This window comes from Oncorhynchus kisutch, linkage group LG6 (genome assembly GCF_002021735.2).
Source record: "Oncorhynchus kisutch isolate 150728-3 linkage group LG6, Okis_V2, whole genome shotgun sequence".
In the NCBI taxonomy this organism is placed as follows: Eukaryota; Metazoa; Chordata; class Actinopteri; order Salmoniformes; family Salmonidae; genus Oncorhynchus; species Oncorhynchus kisutch.
The window spans coordinates 9725751-9745949 of NC_034179.2; the positions used below are offsets into that span (position 1 = coordinate 9725751).

The window sequence follows — 20199 nt, forward strand, 5'->3', positions numbered from 1 at the left end:
ATATTTACATACAAATGTATTCCTTAGCTCATAAAATACATTAGTCTATATAGAATCATATTGCATATAGCCTCTATAATACATATTACAATCAATATAATCCAATATACTTATCATAGGATATCTGTCATCACCCGAGTATGAAGCTCTGTTTTCCTATAGAGTAGCACTGTTTCAGTGCACTTCCATTGTAGATGACTCACTACTTTGTCAAATATAGTAGCCTAAATATACAATATTGTAGTATATTGTATACTCAATATTGTTTATATCTCTGAAAAAACTAATTTGATAGCTGTTAACCCTGCATGATGAATGACGGTCTACCGGGGAACAGTGGGTTAACTGCCTGTTCCGGGGCAGAACGACAGATTTGTATCTTGTCAGCTCAGGGGTTTGAACTTGCAACCTTCCGGTTACTATTCCAACACTCTAACCACTAGGCTACCCTGCCACCCCAGTTACAGCATACCTCCAGGTACATGAGTCACAATATACTGGTCCCCTGGTCTGTCCTCAGCTGAAGTGCATTGTCAGGTGGAGGGGAATCTGTCTTAATGCATGAATACTTTATAAGTGATAACTGTATTATGGGGTAACGAATGGAAAACCCCAGAGCCCCAGAAAACCCATCACTCATCTCCACGGTAACTACTGACAAGCTCTATTCCTGATGCCCATCCTCCTTCATTATATCGTCCCTCCATTCATTCCTCCTACCACCCTCCTCTCTCAATCATTTATCCATCCACCACCACCTACCTCCTCCTCCATCATCACTCTATCCAACCACCCCATTCTATCAGTCATCTCTCCCTCTTTAGTTGTATTAAATAGGAAGGGAGAAAATGAGTGAAGTCACTGATGCAGTGACCTATGAGATGATTGATCGATTGAGATCATTGTCAAGATTATCTATCTGTCTGTCTGTCTAGAAACATTCAGAAACAAAATTACACGTAAACTCAGCAGCTAAATGACAATATGTCTTTTATTTTCTACATGTTAAAGGTTTATTATTTACAAACAAAACAAAATTCAAACAGAAATCTAAATAATTTTTTTGACAAACACCATTTGTCTGCATATAGTTGTAAGAACTCTGTGTCAAGTAACCAACTAACTGTTCATTTTTTTTACCAAGCTTCTTTTATTAACATGAATCTGTCAGCGGGGTTTAAGAGGAACGTACGTGTGGCTCGTACCTTACAGCATTATCTACACCATAATCTCTCCAGGATGAACATTATCGCACATTATCAGTTAACATATTACACCTGCACTGTCAAGGTTCAGAACCCAAAAGTTCCGGGCCCGTATTCACAAAACAACCGTTTAGGAGTACTGATCTAAAATCAGTTTTTCCTTTTGTCCAAATAATCACATGAATTTATCCAAAAGGTCAAACTAATACTAGGTCAGCAGTCCTCCTCTGAGAGGCTTTGTGAATAAAGACCCTAGTTTCCTTTCTCTGGGCACTGGGCTTTGTTCATTTTAGCATTTTTATTTAAAAACACAACAAAATAAATGTACAAATATATGTGCTGGTTAATTGAGAGTTCTCCATACTGCTAAAACTGTAAGCTGATTCGTCCGTTCGTGTTGTACTACCTACGTCATAATGCCCATTCCAGAATGCTAGATAGCTGTGGTCGGAATTATTGTGAGAAAAAAAGCACATAGCTGGGAAGCTTTCCCCTCCAAAGGCAAGTGTCAAAAACAGCACAAACCAACAGCGCTGCTATCCATCGGAACCGTGGAATAGGTCCTATTCATGGGTTGCACATTTCGTCACAATGTTGTTTTGAACGTTCGTTTTAGGACTGATGCCCGACCGCGCGCTCTACTCAATGCATTGTCAATTGGCTCTGATGAAGATTTCATCAAATGTGCAATGACAGTGGCTTGAAAATACAATGACATTTGTAGAGGCAAATAATTTGCAGGTTTGTCATCGTTGTCCAATTGGCTCATTCATCCCCCTTTCTCTACCTTGTAAATATTCACCAGGTCATTGCTGTAAATGAACATTTGTTTTCCGTCAATTTACCTGGCAAAATAAGGAGAAAATGGTGTCACCAGATTGACTTTAGATGCAGTATAACATTAGCTAGCTAAGATTGAGGGGAGACCACCGGAATTAAGCTATTTTGGACAATCTTTGCTAGCTAATGACAACATTGTCATCTGTGTAAAGTAAGTTTGACTACATTAATGATGATGGCAAAGCTGATTCCTACTAAACAGTTGCCTACTTTAGTAATGTCATCGTATTTCCCGGCCACTATAGTGAAATTTAGATGAAACAGTCATTAGCCCCGTTCAGAATGACTGCATCACTACTTTTGGGGCACCAATATGGCTGCGGCGTCTTTAAAACGTTCGCAATGGCAACGACGAGACGCAGGTGCAACCCATGAATACATTCACCATGGCAGATCAGGATTAAGCAGTCTTGGAATAGAACATTTCTCCATGTTTAGAGAGTTCCAATCTAGATCATACATCTCCATTTAAACCTTCTATTCACTTAAAATAACTGACTGAAGAGTCTGTATCGTATTTTTCTTTCATCAGAAAGTGCAATTCAAAACAAAGAAAATCACTTTGAATGTTTTGCTTTGGCCAGTTTCATTCCGCGCAACATTAACAATCAACAAAACATCAGTGGCTAGCTACAAAGAAAGTTACAAAAGGTGCTTCAAATTTTTTACAATGTCTCGTCAACGTGTTAGTATCCTCCCAGTTCTGTAGACTGTACTAGTCATTACTGTAATTCAGAGAGTTCTATATCAGAATGAGAGAGCCTTTTCATAGAAGTTCGCAATTGTCTTCAAAGATTCCAATTGTTAAACTGAGACATTTGGTCATCATCTTCATTGGTTACATCTTCCTCTCAAAAACAAAATATTGAAACATAGAACACATATGATAAGTAATATATGTGTTGTATAGGTGCATATGCACATTATAGCTCCTCCCACTCAAAACAAATAAAAACATTATCGAACATGGCTACAGTTTTAGGCACAAATACTTAAGTGTCCTTTTGTGAAAATGTCAACGCTTTCGTTGCACACAAATAACGTCTAGACAGACAATGAACAAAACATAATCTCACAGTACATTTAACGTCAACCTTTTTTTTATATAGTATCTTTTTAAGTATTTGTGAGAAGTGCATGCTTTTTATGAGACGTATTTTTTGGGGGGGTGGACTCTATCGGAAGAATGTTCACACACGTTCTGTATTGAAGTACTGCTCATCTTTTGAGGTGTGTCTCTAAGGGGGGGGGGGGGGGGGGGGGGGAGCTTAGATACTCAGGGCCGACTGATGGAGCATGTTTGCCGCCATGAAGATTGTGACTCTAAAACCATGAGAGGTGGTTGTCTGTGAGGAACATATCATACTAATTACTCACATGGTTACTATACACAATACATGGGGGGGGGGGGGGAGTCTCTAGCAAACATACACATCAATTCATAAGCACGTCAAATAGTCTGCAACCACATGAAGGTAAGCTGTGTTAGAATGACTGACCTTAATGAATTGTCTCAAAGTTTAGTCACATTTCCGGACCCCCCCCCCAGGACACTAAATAAATAAGCTTAAACATTGTAATTTTGTTGATATTGTTACAGTTACTATGATGGATTCAGACACACAAGAGACAGAAACCTTAATGCAACCCAGCATATGTTGCTCTCACTCTGATTCACACACGGTGATTGTTTTTAAAATGGGGCCCAAACACTTGACATGACCTACTCAAAAAGAGAGGTGTCTGGAAAAGGTCATGTCAGTCTTCTTCAACATTAACTTTGACTGGAAAATTCATACGTCAAGATCGCAAACCTACAGCAGATGGGCATATTGCAGAAAAATACTGAATTTATACATTTTCTGTCAGTATGAAAACTTTCCTTTCCATTCCACTGCCACACTAGACGATCACATTATTTGACAACATGATATGGAAGGTGAGTCAATGAAATGAAATATGAAAAAGACATTTAAAAAAAAAAACTGAAAGCCTGACTAAAACATCCAAACAGGCCGTCCGTACCCTCGGAAATCAAAAGGTGTCAAAACTAACTAAAAGATTTGGAGTCAAGATGTGATAGATTCAACAATGATTCATATTTACAGTCATTCTAAAGTGTCACATTGTGTATGGGTAGTCAAACATACAATAACTCTTAATTGCTGTAAGGAATGGGTAGGTTTACTAAACCCAGCACACCCACAGTAAGAAAAACACACTGTAAAAGGGTATTACTGTATTGTGTAGCGTGTGACTGAAATAAAATATAGCATCTCTACAAATAACATGGTTGAAAAGGAGATGTACATACAGGGGAGACGTGTTTGAAGTGTATGATAACAGGTGTTTACGGAGTCCATGCTACAAATGTGTTGAAAAGTGTTGAAACCTCAGCGTTTAAAAAAATATTGAATCCCTCATTCGCTTCTCTTTTGCTTGCTAGATGGTTAAAATTAAGAAAGAAACAAGGACTATGCAGACTAATGAAGATTCTCAGTATGACAGGCATTTCTCAGTGTCAAGTAGTGCTTGCTATTGCGTTAAGGTTTTCTTATCTCTAATGAATATATGCATTGTTGTCACTTATTAACTTTTTTTTTTCTCACATATAGACGATGATGAAGATATCAAGGTTCCTGAAAGAAGTAAGACATTGTTATGATTGAGAATGCACCACACAGTATCTGTAAATACTAGATCTACAAAACTATTTAAAACATACATATAGATCATCTTTATATCACAGTCTATTGCATAATGGTGATAATCTTTAGTTTATAAATATTATAAATGTACACATAGTTTTGTTAAGCAACATTACATAACGTCTATCACTGTCTGAAATTAGGACTAAAAACAGCATCATCCATTCTTCGCTCACAACATCATCCTTCTACAAACAAAAAAAGAGCATCATTTCTTATTTACATCATTCCTTTGGACCCATAACACTGTCGTGGTGTTCACCGACCACTGTGTGAGGACACTGTGGCTCAAGAGGATGTATTGCTGAGAGCAATGGAACACCTAGCTATTGTACCTGTGTTGATTGCTAAGATTAAGGTCCCACAAGTTCTGTCATTAGATTTATGTTTGAGTGTGTGCTTCTTTTTTTTGACAGTTTCAAGGTTCGCTTGCGTCAGTTATTCCACAGTGGTGACAAAGCTGCGTAATGTGAGAAGATATTTTACTTCCTCTTCTCGCAGGTACAAAAAAAAAAAATCCAAAAGTCATCTGTCAGGATTCATCACGATGCATTCCAGTTTACAAAAACTGAAAATAACAAACAACCCCCCCTCTCTCCATACATTTGATATCTATATTTATATTTTTTGGAAAGGAAGACTCATGTTTATATACTAGAGCTTTTAAATAGTCTTTGCCAAATATTCTAGTTGGATTTACACACACATATATATATATATATATTTATTTAATATACATTCTTAAATGTAGGGAGAAAATGTGTCTAAAATATAATACAAGGGCAGTCTGTACAGGAATTCCTTGAGGCGAATTTTTTTTTCAGAAGAAAATTTTTGAGAAAACAAAAAAATACTCAAGTTCATCTTTATCTTTTTTTTGTATCTCCATTTAAAAATTAAATAAAACAGAAGTAAAAAAAAAAGAAAAATGGGATCATAAATTTGATGCGAACCGCATCTTATCTTGCTCGGTCTCTGTACTGCTTAAGGTAGAATCTCTTCTAGAATCTCTCCTAGAACCAGTGGAATCCCTGTGCTGGGCTGCAGAGGACACCGCTCGCACCGGAGGCAACGCTCCTGATGACATCTGGCGGAACAGGTTGACCCTCTGGGGCACTGTGGTGCGGAGACCGCTCTGTATACCCATACCCTGGACCGCAGCCACCGGCGGGGCAATGGAGGCCAGGGAGTCCCCGGACGCTGCAGGGTGCGCTCGGGGCCCCAGGGACGTGTCGTGGGGCAGGGAGGGCTGGGAGGCAGAGAGGTGGCGCACGTCTCGACTCAGGCTTCCCGACTGGAGAGCATGGCTGGCCTTGTGGAGGCTGTCACTCCTCTGAGGTGACGGGACTTGCTGCTGCTGTTGTTGGGGTTGTTGTGTTGCTGAGGAGGCCGCTGCTCCTCCTGGTTGCTGTGGCTGTGGTAGTGGTTGCTGCGGTGGTAGGGCAGTAGGCAGCGGCTGCTGGATAAGGGAGAGCTGGGAGGCGGTGGGCGAGCCGTACTGGAAGCTGCGGCCCGCCAGCCCAGGAGTCTGCACGGGAGGACTGCACACCGCCGTGGTGAAGGATACCGGGGACATGATGGACCCTTGCTGATGGAGAGAGAGGGGAGTCTGGGGGACGGGAGAGGATGAGTTCAGGTTGCCGTGGATGACGCTGGGGATGGGATAGACACCTTGCGCCGAGGCTGGCAGGATGCGGGCGGTGGCTGCGGCGGAGGGGGCGGTGACGGCCGAAGCACTGTAGGTCAAAGAGGTGGCTGACTGCTGGAACTGGTTGTTGCCCAGGGCAGTGGTGTAGGGCGGCTGAGCCGGCGAGTTAATGATGGAGTTTCCAGATATCGGGGTGGTGTTCATCCCTGTGACCGACATCCCTGTGACCGACATCCCTGTGACCGACTGCTTGCGGTCCACCATCATCACCATCTCCCTGTCCTGACGGATTATCTGCTTCAGTATTTCGTTCTCCTGCGTGTTGAACACCCCAGCGTTCAGATCCTTCTGGAACTTCTGGAGGAGCAGGCTGTTCTTCTTCCCTGTTAGGAGGAGATCAGTTAGAGGTTAGATTGACTTAAGCCGTGATAGACATGGTAGCATATTAACACACCGCAGGGTAGATGTTATGGTGTGGGTTGTTATGGGGTAACAGTGAATAGAAATGAGAGTGACTATGGTATGAGTATGAGGACATCTGAGTGAGAATGCTGTATAACCAAACTACTGTACATAGTTGATACCTAGTACATTGAGTTTTAAGATACTAAGAGGTAGTAGGTGAAAGGTAATATATTCATATAGATCTATATTAGTATTAAGATTTAACAAACATTACCAGTCAAAAGTTTGGACACACCTACTCATTCAAGGGTTTTTCTTTATTTTTTACTATTTTCTACATTGTAGAATACTAGTGAAAACATCAAAACTTTGAAATAACACATATGGAATCATGTAGTAACCATAAAAAAGGGCTAAACAAATCAAAATATATTGTATATATTTGAGATTCTTCAAAGTAGCCACCCTTTGCCTTGATGACAGCTTTGCACATTCTTGGCATTCTCTCAACCAGCTTCATGAGGTAGTCACCTGGAATGCATTTCAATTAACAGGTGTGCCTTGATAAAAGTTCATTTGTGAAATGTCTTTCCTTAATGCATTTGAGCCAATCAGTTGTGTTGTGACAAAGTAGGGTTGGTATACAGAAGATAGCCCTATTTGGTAAAAGACCAAGTACATATTATAGCAAGAACAGCTCAAATAAGCAAAGAGAAACAACAGTCCATCATTACTTTAAAACATGAAGGTCAGTCAAACCGGACAATGTAAAGAACTTTGAAAGTTTCTTCAAGTGTTGTCGCAAACACCATCAAGCTCTATGATGAAACTGGCTCTCATGAGGACCGCCACAGGAAAGGAAGACCCAGAGTTACCTTTCCTGCAGAGGATAAGTTCAATAGAGAAACTGCACCTCAGATTGCAGCCGATGTGTCTTCGTGAGACGCTGAGTAGGTGAACGGATGATCGCCGCACGTGTGCTTCCCAACGTGAAGCATGGAGGAGTAGGTGTGATTGTGTGGGGGTGCCTTGCTGGTGACACTCAGTGATTTATTTAGAATTCAAGGCACCCTTAACCAGCATGACTACCAAAGCATTCTTCAGCGATATGGCATCCCATCTGGTTTGCGCTTAGTGGGACTATAATTGGAAAAGCATTTCTCATGAAGCTGGCAAAGAGAATGCTAAGAGTGTGCAAAGATATCATCAAGGCAAAGGGTGGCTACTTTAAAGAATCTAAAATCAAAAATATATTTTGGTTTGTTTAACAATTTTGTGGTTACTACATTATTCCATATGTGTTATTTCATAGTTTCGATGTCTTCACTATTATTCTACAATGTAGAAAATAGTAAAAATAAAGAAAAATCCTTGAATGAGTAGGTGTGTCCCAAACTTTTGACTGGTAATGTGCATTTAGAAAGTATTCAGACCCCTTGACTTTTTCCACATTTTGTTACGTTTTGTTTAATCGTTTTTTTCCCTCATCAATCTACACACAATATCCCATAATGACAAAGCAAAAACAGGATTTTAGACATTTTTGCAAATGTATTAAATATTAAAAACTGAAATATCACATTTACAATGCCCCTATACTCAGTACTCTGTTGAAGAACCTTTGGCAGTGATTACAGCCTCGAGTCTTCTTGGGTATGACGTCACAAGCTTGGCAAACCTGTAATTGGGGAGTTTCTCCCATTCAAGTCCGGGCTCTGGCTGAGCAGCTCAAGGACATTCAGAAGTCTCTCTTGCATTGTCTTGGTTGTGTGCTTATGGTCGTTCTCCTGTTGAAAGGTGAACCTTCACCCTAGTTTGAAGTCCTGAGCGCTCTGGAGCAGATTTTCATCAAGGATCTCTCTGTACTTTGCTCCGTTCATATTTCCCTCGATCCTGACTAGTGTCCCAGTCCCTGCCGCTGAAAAACATACCCCACAGCATGATGCTGTCACCACCATGCTTCACCTTAGGGATGGTGCCAGGTTTCTTCTAGATGCAACGCTTGGCATACAGGCCAAAGAGTTCAATCTTGGTTTCATCAGACCAGAGAATCTTGTTTCTCATGGTCTGAGAGTCCTTTAGGTGCCTTTTGGCAAACTGCAAGTGGGCTGTCATGGGCCTTTTACTGAGGAGTGGCTTCCGTCTGGCCACTCTACCATAAAGGCCTGATTGGTGGAGTGCTGCAGAGATGGTTGTCCTTCTGGAAGGTTCTTCCATCTCCACATAGGAACTCTGGAGCCCTGTCAAAGTGACCATCGGGTTCTTGGTCACCTCCCTGACCAAGGCCCTTCTCTCGCGATTGCTCAGTTTGGCCGGGCGTCCAGCTGATGATGGAGGCCACTGTGTTCTCCACTGTGTTCTTCTGTAGCATCTTCAATGCTACATAAATATTTTGGTACTCTTCCCCAGATCTGTGCCCCGACACAATCCTGTCTCTGAGCTCTACAGACAATTCCTTCGACATCATGGCTTGGTTTTTGCTCTAACATGCATTGTAAACTGTGAGACCTTATATAGACAAATGTGGAATTTGGTTTACTTTCTGAATTAACAGGAATTGTAATGGAATTGATCTCAACCCTGATTTACTGTTACGTTTAAATTTATTTTTAATTTTTAATGACTAACAGTATTAGTCATTAGTTCAGAATATAATTCTAAGTATTAATCTACTGTTTCTAATCTAATTTTTACCAAAATTAGATTAGAAACAGTAGATTAATACTTAGAATTATATTAGAAACAGTAGATTAATACTTAGAATTATATTCTGAACTAATGACTAATACTGTTAGTCATTAAAAATAAAAAATAAATTTAAACGTAACAGTAAATCAGGGTTGAGATCAATTCCATTACAATTCCTGTTAATTCAGAAAGTAAACCAAATTCCACATTTTCCTAAATGAAAAGCATTGGAGATAATCAGAACGCCTTTCCAAATCATGTCCAATCAACTGAATTTACCACAAGTGGACTCCAATCAAGTTGTATAACCCCATCTCAAGGATGATCAATGGAAACAGGATGCATCTGAGCTCAATTTAGAGTCTCATAGCAAAGGGTCTGAATACTTGCGTAAATAAGGTATTTCAGGTTTTTTATGTTTAATACGTAATTATTATTATTATTTTTTTTAAATACCTGTTTTCTCTTTTGTCATTATGGGCTATTGTATATAGATTGATGAAGGGAAACAATTATTGAATCAATTTTAGAATAAGGCTGTAACGTAACAAAATGTGTGAAAAGTCTAGGGGGTCTGAAGACTTTCCCAATGGACTGTACGCGTGTATGAAAATACCCTCAAATAAAAGGTGACATTTTGTACTGCTGCATCATATGAAACATTTGATCTCAAATCCAAAATGCTGGAGTATAGAGCCAAATGAAAAGTTTTAGCTTCTCTGTCAAAATCAATACTCAGGGGAGTGTACCTACCCAAGAATAAAGTGTATTAGATTCTAATAATTATACAAATACAATATACAATTCTATAATATAATTCTAAAACACATTGAGTTCACGCCTTGGCTATACATTCAGTAGGACAACAGTTAGCTAGGCACTACAGAATACACACTGGAAGGATTCAACCACCACTATTACAAATATTTCAACACAGTCCTTAAAACTATAGGTCCAACTACTAAACCATATTTCTTTAATGGCAGTTCAGTTTAGTGACATGAAGTTTCCACAATAAAAAGAAAATTCCAACTCAAAATCGTCAGTGTTTATTAATTTTGTCTTATTTTTTTTATATATATATTTTTTATTTTCAAAAGCTTTTTTATGTTTGACTAATTAATTTCTTTAGTATGTTAATTTTAAAAGAATGGTATAGCTCTAGTCCTCCTGCACGCTGGCTATGAATGAAGAGAGGTGTAAAGATTTATTTCTAGGATGTATTTGTTTTGGAGCGTTGACCTTTTCCTCACGATTGCTGAGAAACTCTCTTGGTTAGTAAGGATGACAGATTAAGATTCCGGAACTGCTGGCAGCTTTAACAAAGGCTCATCAATCTTTTAAACAGAGACGTTTTCTTTTCCTCTGTGTACTGCTAATGGTGCTAAGGCCTTACAACCTTCACTATTCAAGGATGCAGACATTTTATACTGGCAGGTATGTCTGTAACACTGGACTTCTTCGCTGATAGAGAGCACATCATAAAGCACATATCTGCAAGTTAGGCAGATGTATAGTTGGTACATAGTACCAGGTTAAGAAGATGTATAGTTGGTACATAGTACCACATCAAGCAGATGTATAGTTGGTACATAGTACCAGGTTAAGAAGATGTATAGTTGGTACATAGTACCAGGTTAAATATATATGTATTTGGTACATAGTACCAGGTTAAGCAGATGTATAGTTGGTACATAGTACCAGGTTAAGCAGATGTTTAGTTGGTACATAGTACCGGGTTAAATGTATATGCATGTGGTACATAGTACCAGGTTAAGCAGATGTATAGTTGGTACATAGTACCAGGTTAAGCAGATGTATAGTCGGTACATAGTACCAGGTTAAGCAGATGTATAGTTGGTACATAGTACCACGTTAAGCAGATGTATAGTTGGTACATAGTACCACATCAAGCAGATGTATAGTTGGTACATAGTACCAGGTTAAGAAGATGTATAGTTGGTACATAGTACCAGGTTAAATATATATGTATTTGGCCTCCAATTGCTCTTAAATACAAGTAAAACTAAATGCATGCTCTTCAACCGATCGCTACCTGCACCTACCCGCCTGTCCAACATCACTACTCTGGACGGCTCTGACTTAGAATACGTGGACAACTACAAATACTTAGGTGTCTGGTTAGACTGTAAACTCTCCTTCCAGACCCATATCAAACATCTCCAATCCAAAGTTAAATCTAGAATTGGCTTCCTATTTCGCAACAAAGCATCCTTCACTCATGCTGCCAAACATACCCTTGTAAAACTGACCATCCTACCAATCCTCGACTTTGGCGATGTCATTTACAAAATAGCCTCCAATACCCTACTCAACAAATTGGATGCAGTCTATCACAGTGCAATCCGTTTTATCACCAAAGCCCCATATACTACCCACCATTGCGACCTGTACGCTCTCGTTGGCTGGCCCTCGCTTCATACTCGTCGCCAAACCCACTGGCTCCATGTCATCTACAAGACCCTGCTAGGTAAAGTCCCCCCTTATCTCAGCTCGCTGGTCACCATAGCATCTCCCACCTGTAGCACACGCTCCAGCAGGTATATCTCTCTAGTCACCCCCAAGACCAATTCTTTCTTTGGCCGCCTCTCCTTCCAGTTCTCTGCTGCCAATGACTGGAACGAACTACAAAAATCTCTGAAACTGGAAACACTTATCTCCCTCACTAGCTTTAAGCACCAACTGTCAGAGCAGCTCACAGATTACTGCACCTGTACATAGCCCACCTAAAATTTAGCCCAAACAACTACCTCTTTCCCAACTGTATTTAATTTTTATTTATTTATTTATTTTGCTCCTTTGCACCCCATTATTTTTTTATTTCTACTTTGCACATTCTTCCATTGCAAAACTACCATTCCAGTATTTTACTTGCTATATTGTATTTACTTTGCCATCATGGCCTTTTTTTGCCTTTACCTCCCTTCTCACCTCATTTGCTCACATTGTATATAGACTTGTTTATACTGCATTATTGACTGTATGTTTGTTTTTACTCCATGTGTAACTCTGTGTCGTTTTATCTGTCGAACTGCTTTGCTTTATCTTGGCCAGGTCGCAATTGTAAATGAGAACTTGTTCTCAACTTGCCTACCTGGTTAAATAAAGGTAAAATAAAAAAATAAATAAATAAGCAGATGTTTAGTTGGTACATAGTACCAGGTTAAATAGATATGTATTTGGTACATAGTACCAGGTTAAGCAGATGTATAGTTGGTACATAGTACCAGGTTAAGCAGATGTATAGTTGGTACATAGTACCAGGTTAAGCAGATGTATAGTTGGTACATAGTACCAGGTTAAGCAGATGTATAGTTGGTACATAGCACCATGTTAAGCAGATGTATAGTTGGTACATAGTACCAGGTTAAGCAGATGTATAGTTGGTACATAGTACCAGGTTAAGCAGATGTATAGTTGGTACATAGTACCAGGTTAAGCAGATGTATAGTTGGTACATAGTACCAGGTTAAGCAGATTTATAGTTGGTACATAGTACCAGGTTAAGCAGATGTATAGTTGGTACATACTACCAGGTTAAGCAGATGTATAGTTGGTACATAGTACCAGGTTAAGCAGATTTATAGTTGGTACATAGTACCAAGTTAAGCAGATGTATAGTTGGTACATAGTACCAGGTTAAGCAGATGTATAGTTGGTACATAGTACCAAGTTAAGCAGATGTATAGTTGGTACATAGTACCAGGTTAAGCAAATGTATAGTTGGTACATAGTACCAAGTTAAGCAGATGTATAGTTGGTACATAGTACCAGGTTAAGCAAATGTATAGTTGGTACATAGTACCAAGTTAAGCAGATGTATAGTTGGTACATAGTACCAGGTTAAGCAGATTTATAGTTGGTACATAGTACCAAGTTAAGCAGATGTATAGTTGGTACATAGTACCAGGTTAAGCAGATGTATAGTTGGTACATACTACCAGGTTAAATAGATATGTATTTGGTACATAGTACCAGGTTAAGCAGATGTATAGTTGGTACATAGTACCAGGTTAAGCAGATGTATAGTTGGTACATAGTACCAGGTTAAGCAGATGTATAGTTGGTACATAGTACCAGGTTAAGCAGATGTATAGTTGGTACAGGAACTTTTCAAAGCAGCTATTTAGAACAAGAACAAATGGTGCGTTAAAAGACAGTAATTCACATATTGAAAATTAAAGGCGGATTTGAACAGTTTTTCCCTTTTCAGGGAACATTTTGCCTAATGCTTTATTTTGGTATTCCATTTCATCTAAAGTAAGCCTTTTCGAAATGTCATCCTTTACAGAATACAGTGCTAGTGGCATTTTCATTACGCCCATATTCTGTACAGCCTCTCTGTTGACATATGGTCAGCTGTACAGACGGCCGGGTCAACGGCAGGGCAGAGGCAAACTGTTTGTGGCAGGCAGATGTATCCATAAGGACAGGATGTTAACATTCGTAGCTTTGTGTGAAAGAGAAGAAAGGGTCAAGGGGATCAATAGATTCCTTCGTAAAGGTAAGTGTTGGCTAGACGTGTCCTGGCAAAATCCATCCCTAGGGCCTGCGTCCCAAAAGGAACCCTATTCCCTTCATAGTGCACTTCCCATAGGGCTCTGGTCAAAAGTTTTGTAGGTAATAAGGCACCATTTTGGGACGTAGCCCAACTCTCTGTTATGCCACACATAATGCCTCACCATCCAGCACAAAGCAATGACCGCCAGGGCCAGCACTGGGATGAGCATTGGCAGGTGGATCAGGCGTGATTGATTCTGTCCTTAAGACTGGGTAAGCTTTGTGTGAGAGACGATGAGTCCCTTATCAGTCATTCCAAGGAAGCCGATCAGTCATTGGCTTGGCCGTGATTCTCTTGGATGTGGACCAATGGCAGAGCTGAACACTAGGGAAGTGGCTAGACGCTAACGCTAACACCAGACACTGACTGCAGGGGTATACCATAGACTTACATGACGTCAGTATACATTGCTGAACAGAATGCTTCACGATTAAACTCTGGATGGGGAGGAGCACAACACAGACATGTTATTGTTGAAACACGAGGTCATGGGATGGAGGAGTGCCCTTGTAAGTCACGTACAGTATATTTACAATCCAGTACAGTCAAATCTCACACAGCTCAGTAAATGCTTTGACTCTGATCAAATGGAAGCTGAGGTCTGTGGAGATAATGTATTGGTGCATAATAGAGTGATATTATGCAGTAAGACAAATAGGTTTAACCACTACCGTTAAACTGAGGGAATAAGACATGGAAATGACTAGAAACGTGGACTGCACTGACAGTGGAGGGATACAGTGAAAACCTTGAGCCACAAGAACACACTTGTTTTTCAATGGGTTTCCTGTTCTTAAGTGTATTAATTATAGGTCATCGGGTGTGTTTAAACATGTAGATTTACAGTAGATCTACTGTTTAAACACTGCTTAAAACATTCAACTTTGAATACCCCCTATTTGTGTTACATTTTCTCTTTCTCAACGTACTTAAGTGTCTTTTTAGATGTAACTTCCTAGTTAATATTGAAATGAACAGGTGTTGTTTATTACAGATGACCCTTCATTGTCTGTATCCATGAACCGTACTGAAATGTCATGAATTAAACTGAAATGTGGCTATTTCGGTGGCTATTTCACAAAGCATTTTGTATTGTGCAGTATTGAACTAATGGTATGGTGACAAACTGGTTGAATAATGTTGTTTTCACTTCATTTCAATAACAAAACAACATTGATGATGTTGAATCAACGTGGAAAACGAATTGGATTTGCAAAACGTCATTAACATAAGGGAATTTCATATTTTTTTCACCCAACTTATAACTTCAATGACATTGGATTTTTAAAACAAAATGTAAAAATTGAATTCACGTTAGTTGACAACTCAACCAAATGTCAATCAAAAGTAGATGTTAAAACGACGTCTGTGCCAAGTAGGAACTGTCAATCCTGGATGTGAGGGCCCAAGGTGAAATAAACACCACACCAATTAAGACGCAAACCATTAAAAACTAAACTGAAACAAAAGGCGGTTAACAGAATGAACAACAATCAGAACAATACAAAACATTAACGCTGGTTCTAACCAACAAAGGAAAGAAATACAATGATCTTGTTACCTCTGTGTGGTGTCAAACTTGTAACTACTTTTGAACATAAAAATGAAAACCCAGAAACCTTTGCTGGTAGCTGATATCAAGAAAACAAACTTCAGTTGTTTCAAATAATCAAAAAAACATTCTTGTTGCATCCCATTTGAAAAGCTACTTATCCCCTGAGTGTCGCTATACTGATGAGATGTGTAGAGAAATAGTGCACTAAACTATGCCTATAGATTAATGCTCATGAACTTTACTTAGACTGTGGCTCTTAATCAATTAGGAGATTACTGATTACTGACCATAACGCTCGTTAAATGTATACTCTAGGCTTTCACACATTTGATTGGTTATCTAACCGACTAGTCCGTGCAGGTAAATCCCTGCCCATGGTAATTACTGAGAAGGGACGTAACAGAACAGTGAGGCGTTTACGGAGCAGTACACAGAGCTGAAAAACCTCACCAGGTGGCTGCTTGGTGTGACGTCAGCCCAAACTCTAAAAATAGGAAAAGCATAAAGCTGCTTAGGTTTTCTCTCATGTCACTCTGACCTTTGTACTAAAACAAAGACAACGATCAGCTCAACAAATACACTGTAGTCATTTTCTCAATTATTCTTTTTTTTTTTTTCAACAAAAAAAAAAAGGCTCCATCACAAAAATTCACAATTCATGTCAAACTGGAATCAACTTCAACTGTAATAATTCTGAAATAATGAAAAACATTATTTTTTTTAAACAGATGAAAATGTATTCCTAGACTCAGCATATCGGTTTAGTTGCATTGATAGAATCCAAGTACCTTCAAAATGTCTACAGAAACAATATGGCATGTAACATTCAATCAATATTCCTTTGTTTTAGTTACCTCTGTCAAATTACTACTTCGAACATTTACCTGTATGTTGACAACAAAGATTATGTTAAACCTACTGTGGGGGAACCTTTGTCTAGCTTTAGGTTTCTTTTCAATGGAGGAAGGAATTCACCTTGGGAATGAATGTAACACTGTGAGTTCATGTTCTGGAAAATGTATTTGAGAACAAATTAATTTTAGTGCGTCTGGTTCATTTCCTCTGGCTGTGCGAATATTGAAATTGGAATAAAAGGGTTTACCTGCTGCCTATTCGTCGGCCAGGACACTCTTGAAAACGAGATGTGCTCATCTCAAGAGGGACTCCTGGTCAAATCATTTTTTTTAGATAGAGATACAATCAATTGTGCAACATGTTATTTGTTTCAAATGCATGGTTCTTTTTTTTAAAGAACCAACCAGACAAGCACTTGCAGTCCAAGTCCATAAATAAACGAGACATCCAGCACTGATCATGACATTGTATTTTCCCTTGTATGAGACAAAAACCCCTTTTTTTTTAAAGTCCAAATGAACAAATTCATTTCATAACACTTACTGATTTAGGAGAAGTGTTTTTTTAACAGCCGGCAGCCAGCTCTTGTATTAAAACGGAATGTAATGTGACACATGGGTTGGTTGTTTCCAAAAGCAAACCTTATTCTCTAGTGAAAAGGGCAAATGTAAATCACGACCACCACAGAGGTCAAAAGGGCATACGTTTCAGAGGGTAGTGTAGACAGAATCTACAGGGCAATGGAACTGATGTACAGTACTATAGCCAGTTGGTCAAAGCTATGAGAGGAATCATTCACATTTCCAGAAGAAGGTACATTCATCCCTATGACAACGTACCATATTCACCTAATAGACTATTAATTTGCTCTGATTGGTCTATCCCAACCATGTTTTATCGATTGATTAATTGACTTGCCTGTCACAATAGTATTGCAATGTTGAGTCAAGACAAGGGGTGCAAAGCAATTCAATGTCAACATGCCTGAGACACAAACAAACATACCAACTCAAACTCAATAAACCAACAAAGAAGAAACAAACCAACATACCAACTCAAACTCAATAAACCAACAAAGAAGAAACAAACCAACATACCAACTCAAACTCAATAAACCAACAAAGAAGAAACAAACCAACATACCAACTCAAACTCAATAAACCAACAAAGAAGAAACAAACCAACATACCAACTCAAACTCAATAAACCAACAAAGAAGAAACAAACCAACATACCAACTCAAACTCAATAAACCAACAAAGAAGAAACAAACCAACATACCAACTCAAACTCAATAAACCAACAAAGAAGAAACAAACCAACATACCAACTCAAACTCAATAAACCAACAAAGAAGAAACAAACCAACAGGAAATAAATACAGACCACAAGCTTAATCCAGGTTTGAGACAACATTTGCACACTATCGTTCTGCAAATTCAACTTGTTTTTATAAAAATCTTCTCACAGTATGTGTTATATTTAAAAGACACTGGGTACCTGTACACAAAAAAACTCCCATCATATCGCCCCCTTTTTGGTAATAGTTGTTGATAAAGTGCCTGAGCAAAATGGAAGTTTGTTAAAGATAGAATTCACAATAACTTTCTGCTATTATATATCAAATGTTTGGCCATGCAATTCAAACAAATGTCCCAGAGTTCCAGTTGAATACCCTCACCATGCTTTATACATGACAAATATCCCCAACCACTCCTATCCAATTCCTATATTCCTACGGTAATGATCCATGACTCTTTAATGTTTTACGCTCATAGTTTCAAACTACCGGTCATTTGAATAACATTAGAATATTTGTTTGATGTAATGTCATAATTGTAATGTTAACTTTAACATGCCATAAAGCATGTTTAGTAAATAATCTTACGATTTATACTATTCTTTATATCTATTCTTTATATCTAGTCTTTATATCTAGTCTTTATATCTAGTCTTTTACAGAGGGGGAGTTGGACGACTCCTTTCAATTATGTGTGATTTATAAAAATAAAAAAATCTAATTAGAATTGAATATTTGAAACAGCTAATGTTTCTTTTAAATAAACTCCTTATAAGTTATTTTATCCATCAAGAAAGTGAACATTTTAAAACAGAAAGTAATTGAGGACTAGGGATTAAATGGGGGCAAAATAATGTGTACATTATAAAACTACACCTCACATGGAGAAACAAACAATTCTGACATCCCTACTAAGCTCACTTCCAAATGAAGCATATCTATGCAGAAACCAAAAGTTGAGAAAATAATAATATAGCTGATTTCTAAAATGTTGCATACGACATCAGTTAACTCTGAACTTCTGTCAAAATGTGAGACCTGACAAAAAGGCACTTGTAACGTAATAAATATAGCTTACCAAGCCACCTGCTGTATTCTGTCCTTTAATAAAGATACAAGATTATAGACTTTTCATGGAAACAGAATGGCCGTCTTAGGACAAAGAGTACATACAGTACACACAATATGAAAAGGGTGGTTTCTCAATACGGATGCATTACCTATATGCATTACTAGTGCAATATTCTACAAGCATTAGATGCTATATGCTTTCTTCTCCTTATGAGTGTGTGGCCATGATGAAATGTGAATTTTATAGGCAACCTCTCCAGATAAATATCAGACAATATTTGTAGCATCAAAGCAGCCAATTGAGGAGAAACAGTTAAACCAGATTATATCTGAATATTTCCCAAATATTAATTGTAGTACAAATCTAGTACATTATGAGCATAATTATTTAAAAGGGAGAAGTTATTTAGGAAAAACAGCATAAAAAAGATGCCCTGGTTGCATTACATACATGTGCCCCTTTTTTCAGTCCTTAAAATAATTATGTTTCTATCTGATTAATTGATTATCTTTCTTTATGACTTTAGTTAAATTGCCACTAATAACGGCAAAGTTTGTCTATGTTTCTCTAACAAATGAAAGGAACATGGCTTGGCAGGAACCAGAGTGAGAGGTGAAGGAACTGGCCGTGTACAGTAGCTAGGGTTACAACATTTAGTAGATTCCACAAATTTCCAAGTTTTCCAGAAATCCAGGTTGGAGGATTCTCATATCTCCTGATTATTCCCTCCTGATTCCAGGAATATCCCATCCGAGATTTCTGCAAAGCTGGGGAATTTTGGGAAAGTTGCCAGACGCTAAGGGGAGTCATATAATGTCTACAAGCCGTGCCTGTCAAGCCGGATCAAGCCTGGTCAAACCTGGTCAAGCCTGGTCAAGCCTGGTTAACTTTGAGGCCTCTGGCTCCCTGCCCTCCCTCCCTGGTGTCACATGCCCAGCTCAGGGCCCCTGTTTGGGGGCCAGGCCAGTCTATGGCTGCTCTGGCTGGGCTGGTCCTTGGGACGGGGTCGGGGTGCTGCTCATACCCAGGTGTGCAGGTGAATGGAGACGGAGGCACATGCAGATGAATTATAGCTTCCATCCACTCGCCAGAAGGGGTTCCAGTTGGGGGTCAACACCAAACCAAAGAAGGGATGGAACTGACACCCTCTTGGACAGACAGATCAGACACCCTCCAGGACAGAAAGATCAGACACCCTCCAGGACAGACAGATCAGACACCCTCCAGGACAGACAGATCTGACACCCTCCAGGACAGACAGATCAGACACCCTCCAGGACAGACAGATCTGACACCTTCCAGGACAGACAGATCTGACACCCTCCAGGACAGACAGATCAG

General features: G+C 39.1%; 1 protein-coding gene across 1 annotated transcript in view; it reads right to left on the minus strand.

Moving 5' to 3' along the window:
• Nucleotides 1-4639: 4639 nt before the first annotated feature.
• Nucleotides 4640-20199, minus strand: part of hcn1 (hyperpolarization activated cyclic nucleotide-gated potassium channel 1) — a 157841-nt gene continuing 142281 nt past the window's right edge. Inside the window, exon 8 of the mRNA XM_020486876.2 lies at nt 4640-6784. Coding sequence (XP_020342465.2) covers nt 5688-6784 — 1097 coding nt within the window. The 3' untranslated portion in view covers nt 4640-5687. The remainder of the gene's footprint in view (nt 6785-20199) is intronic.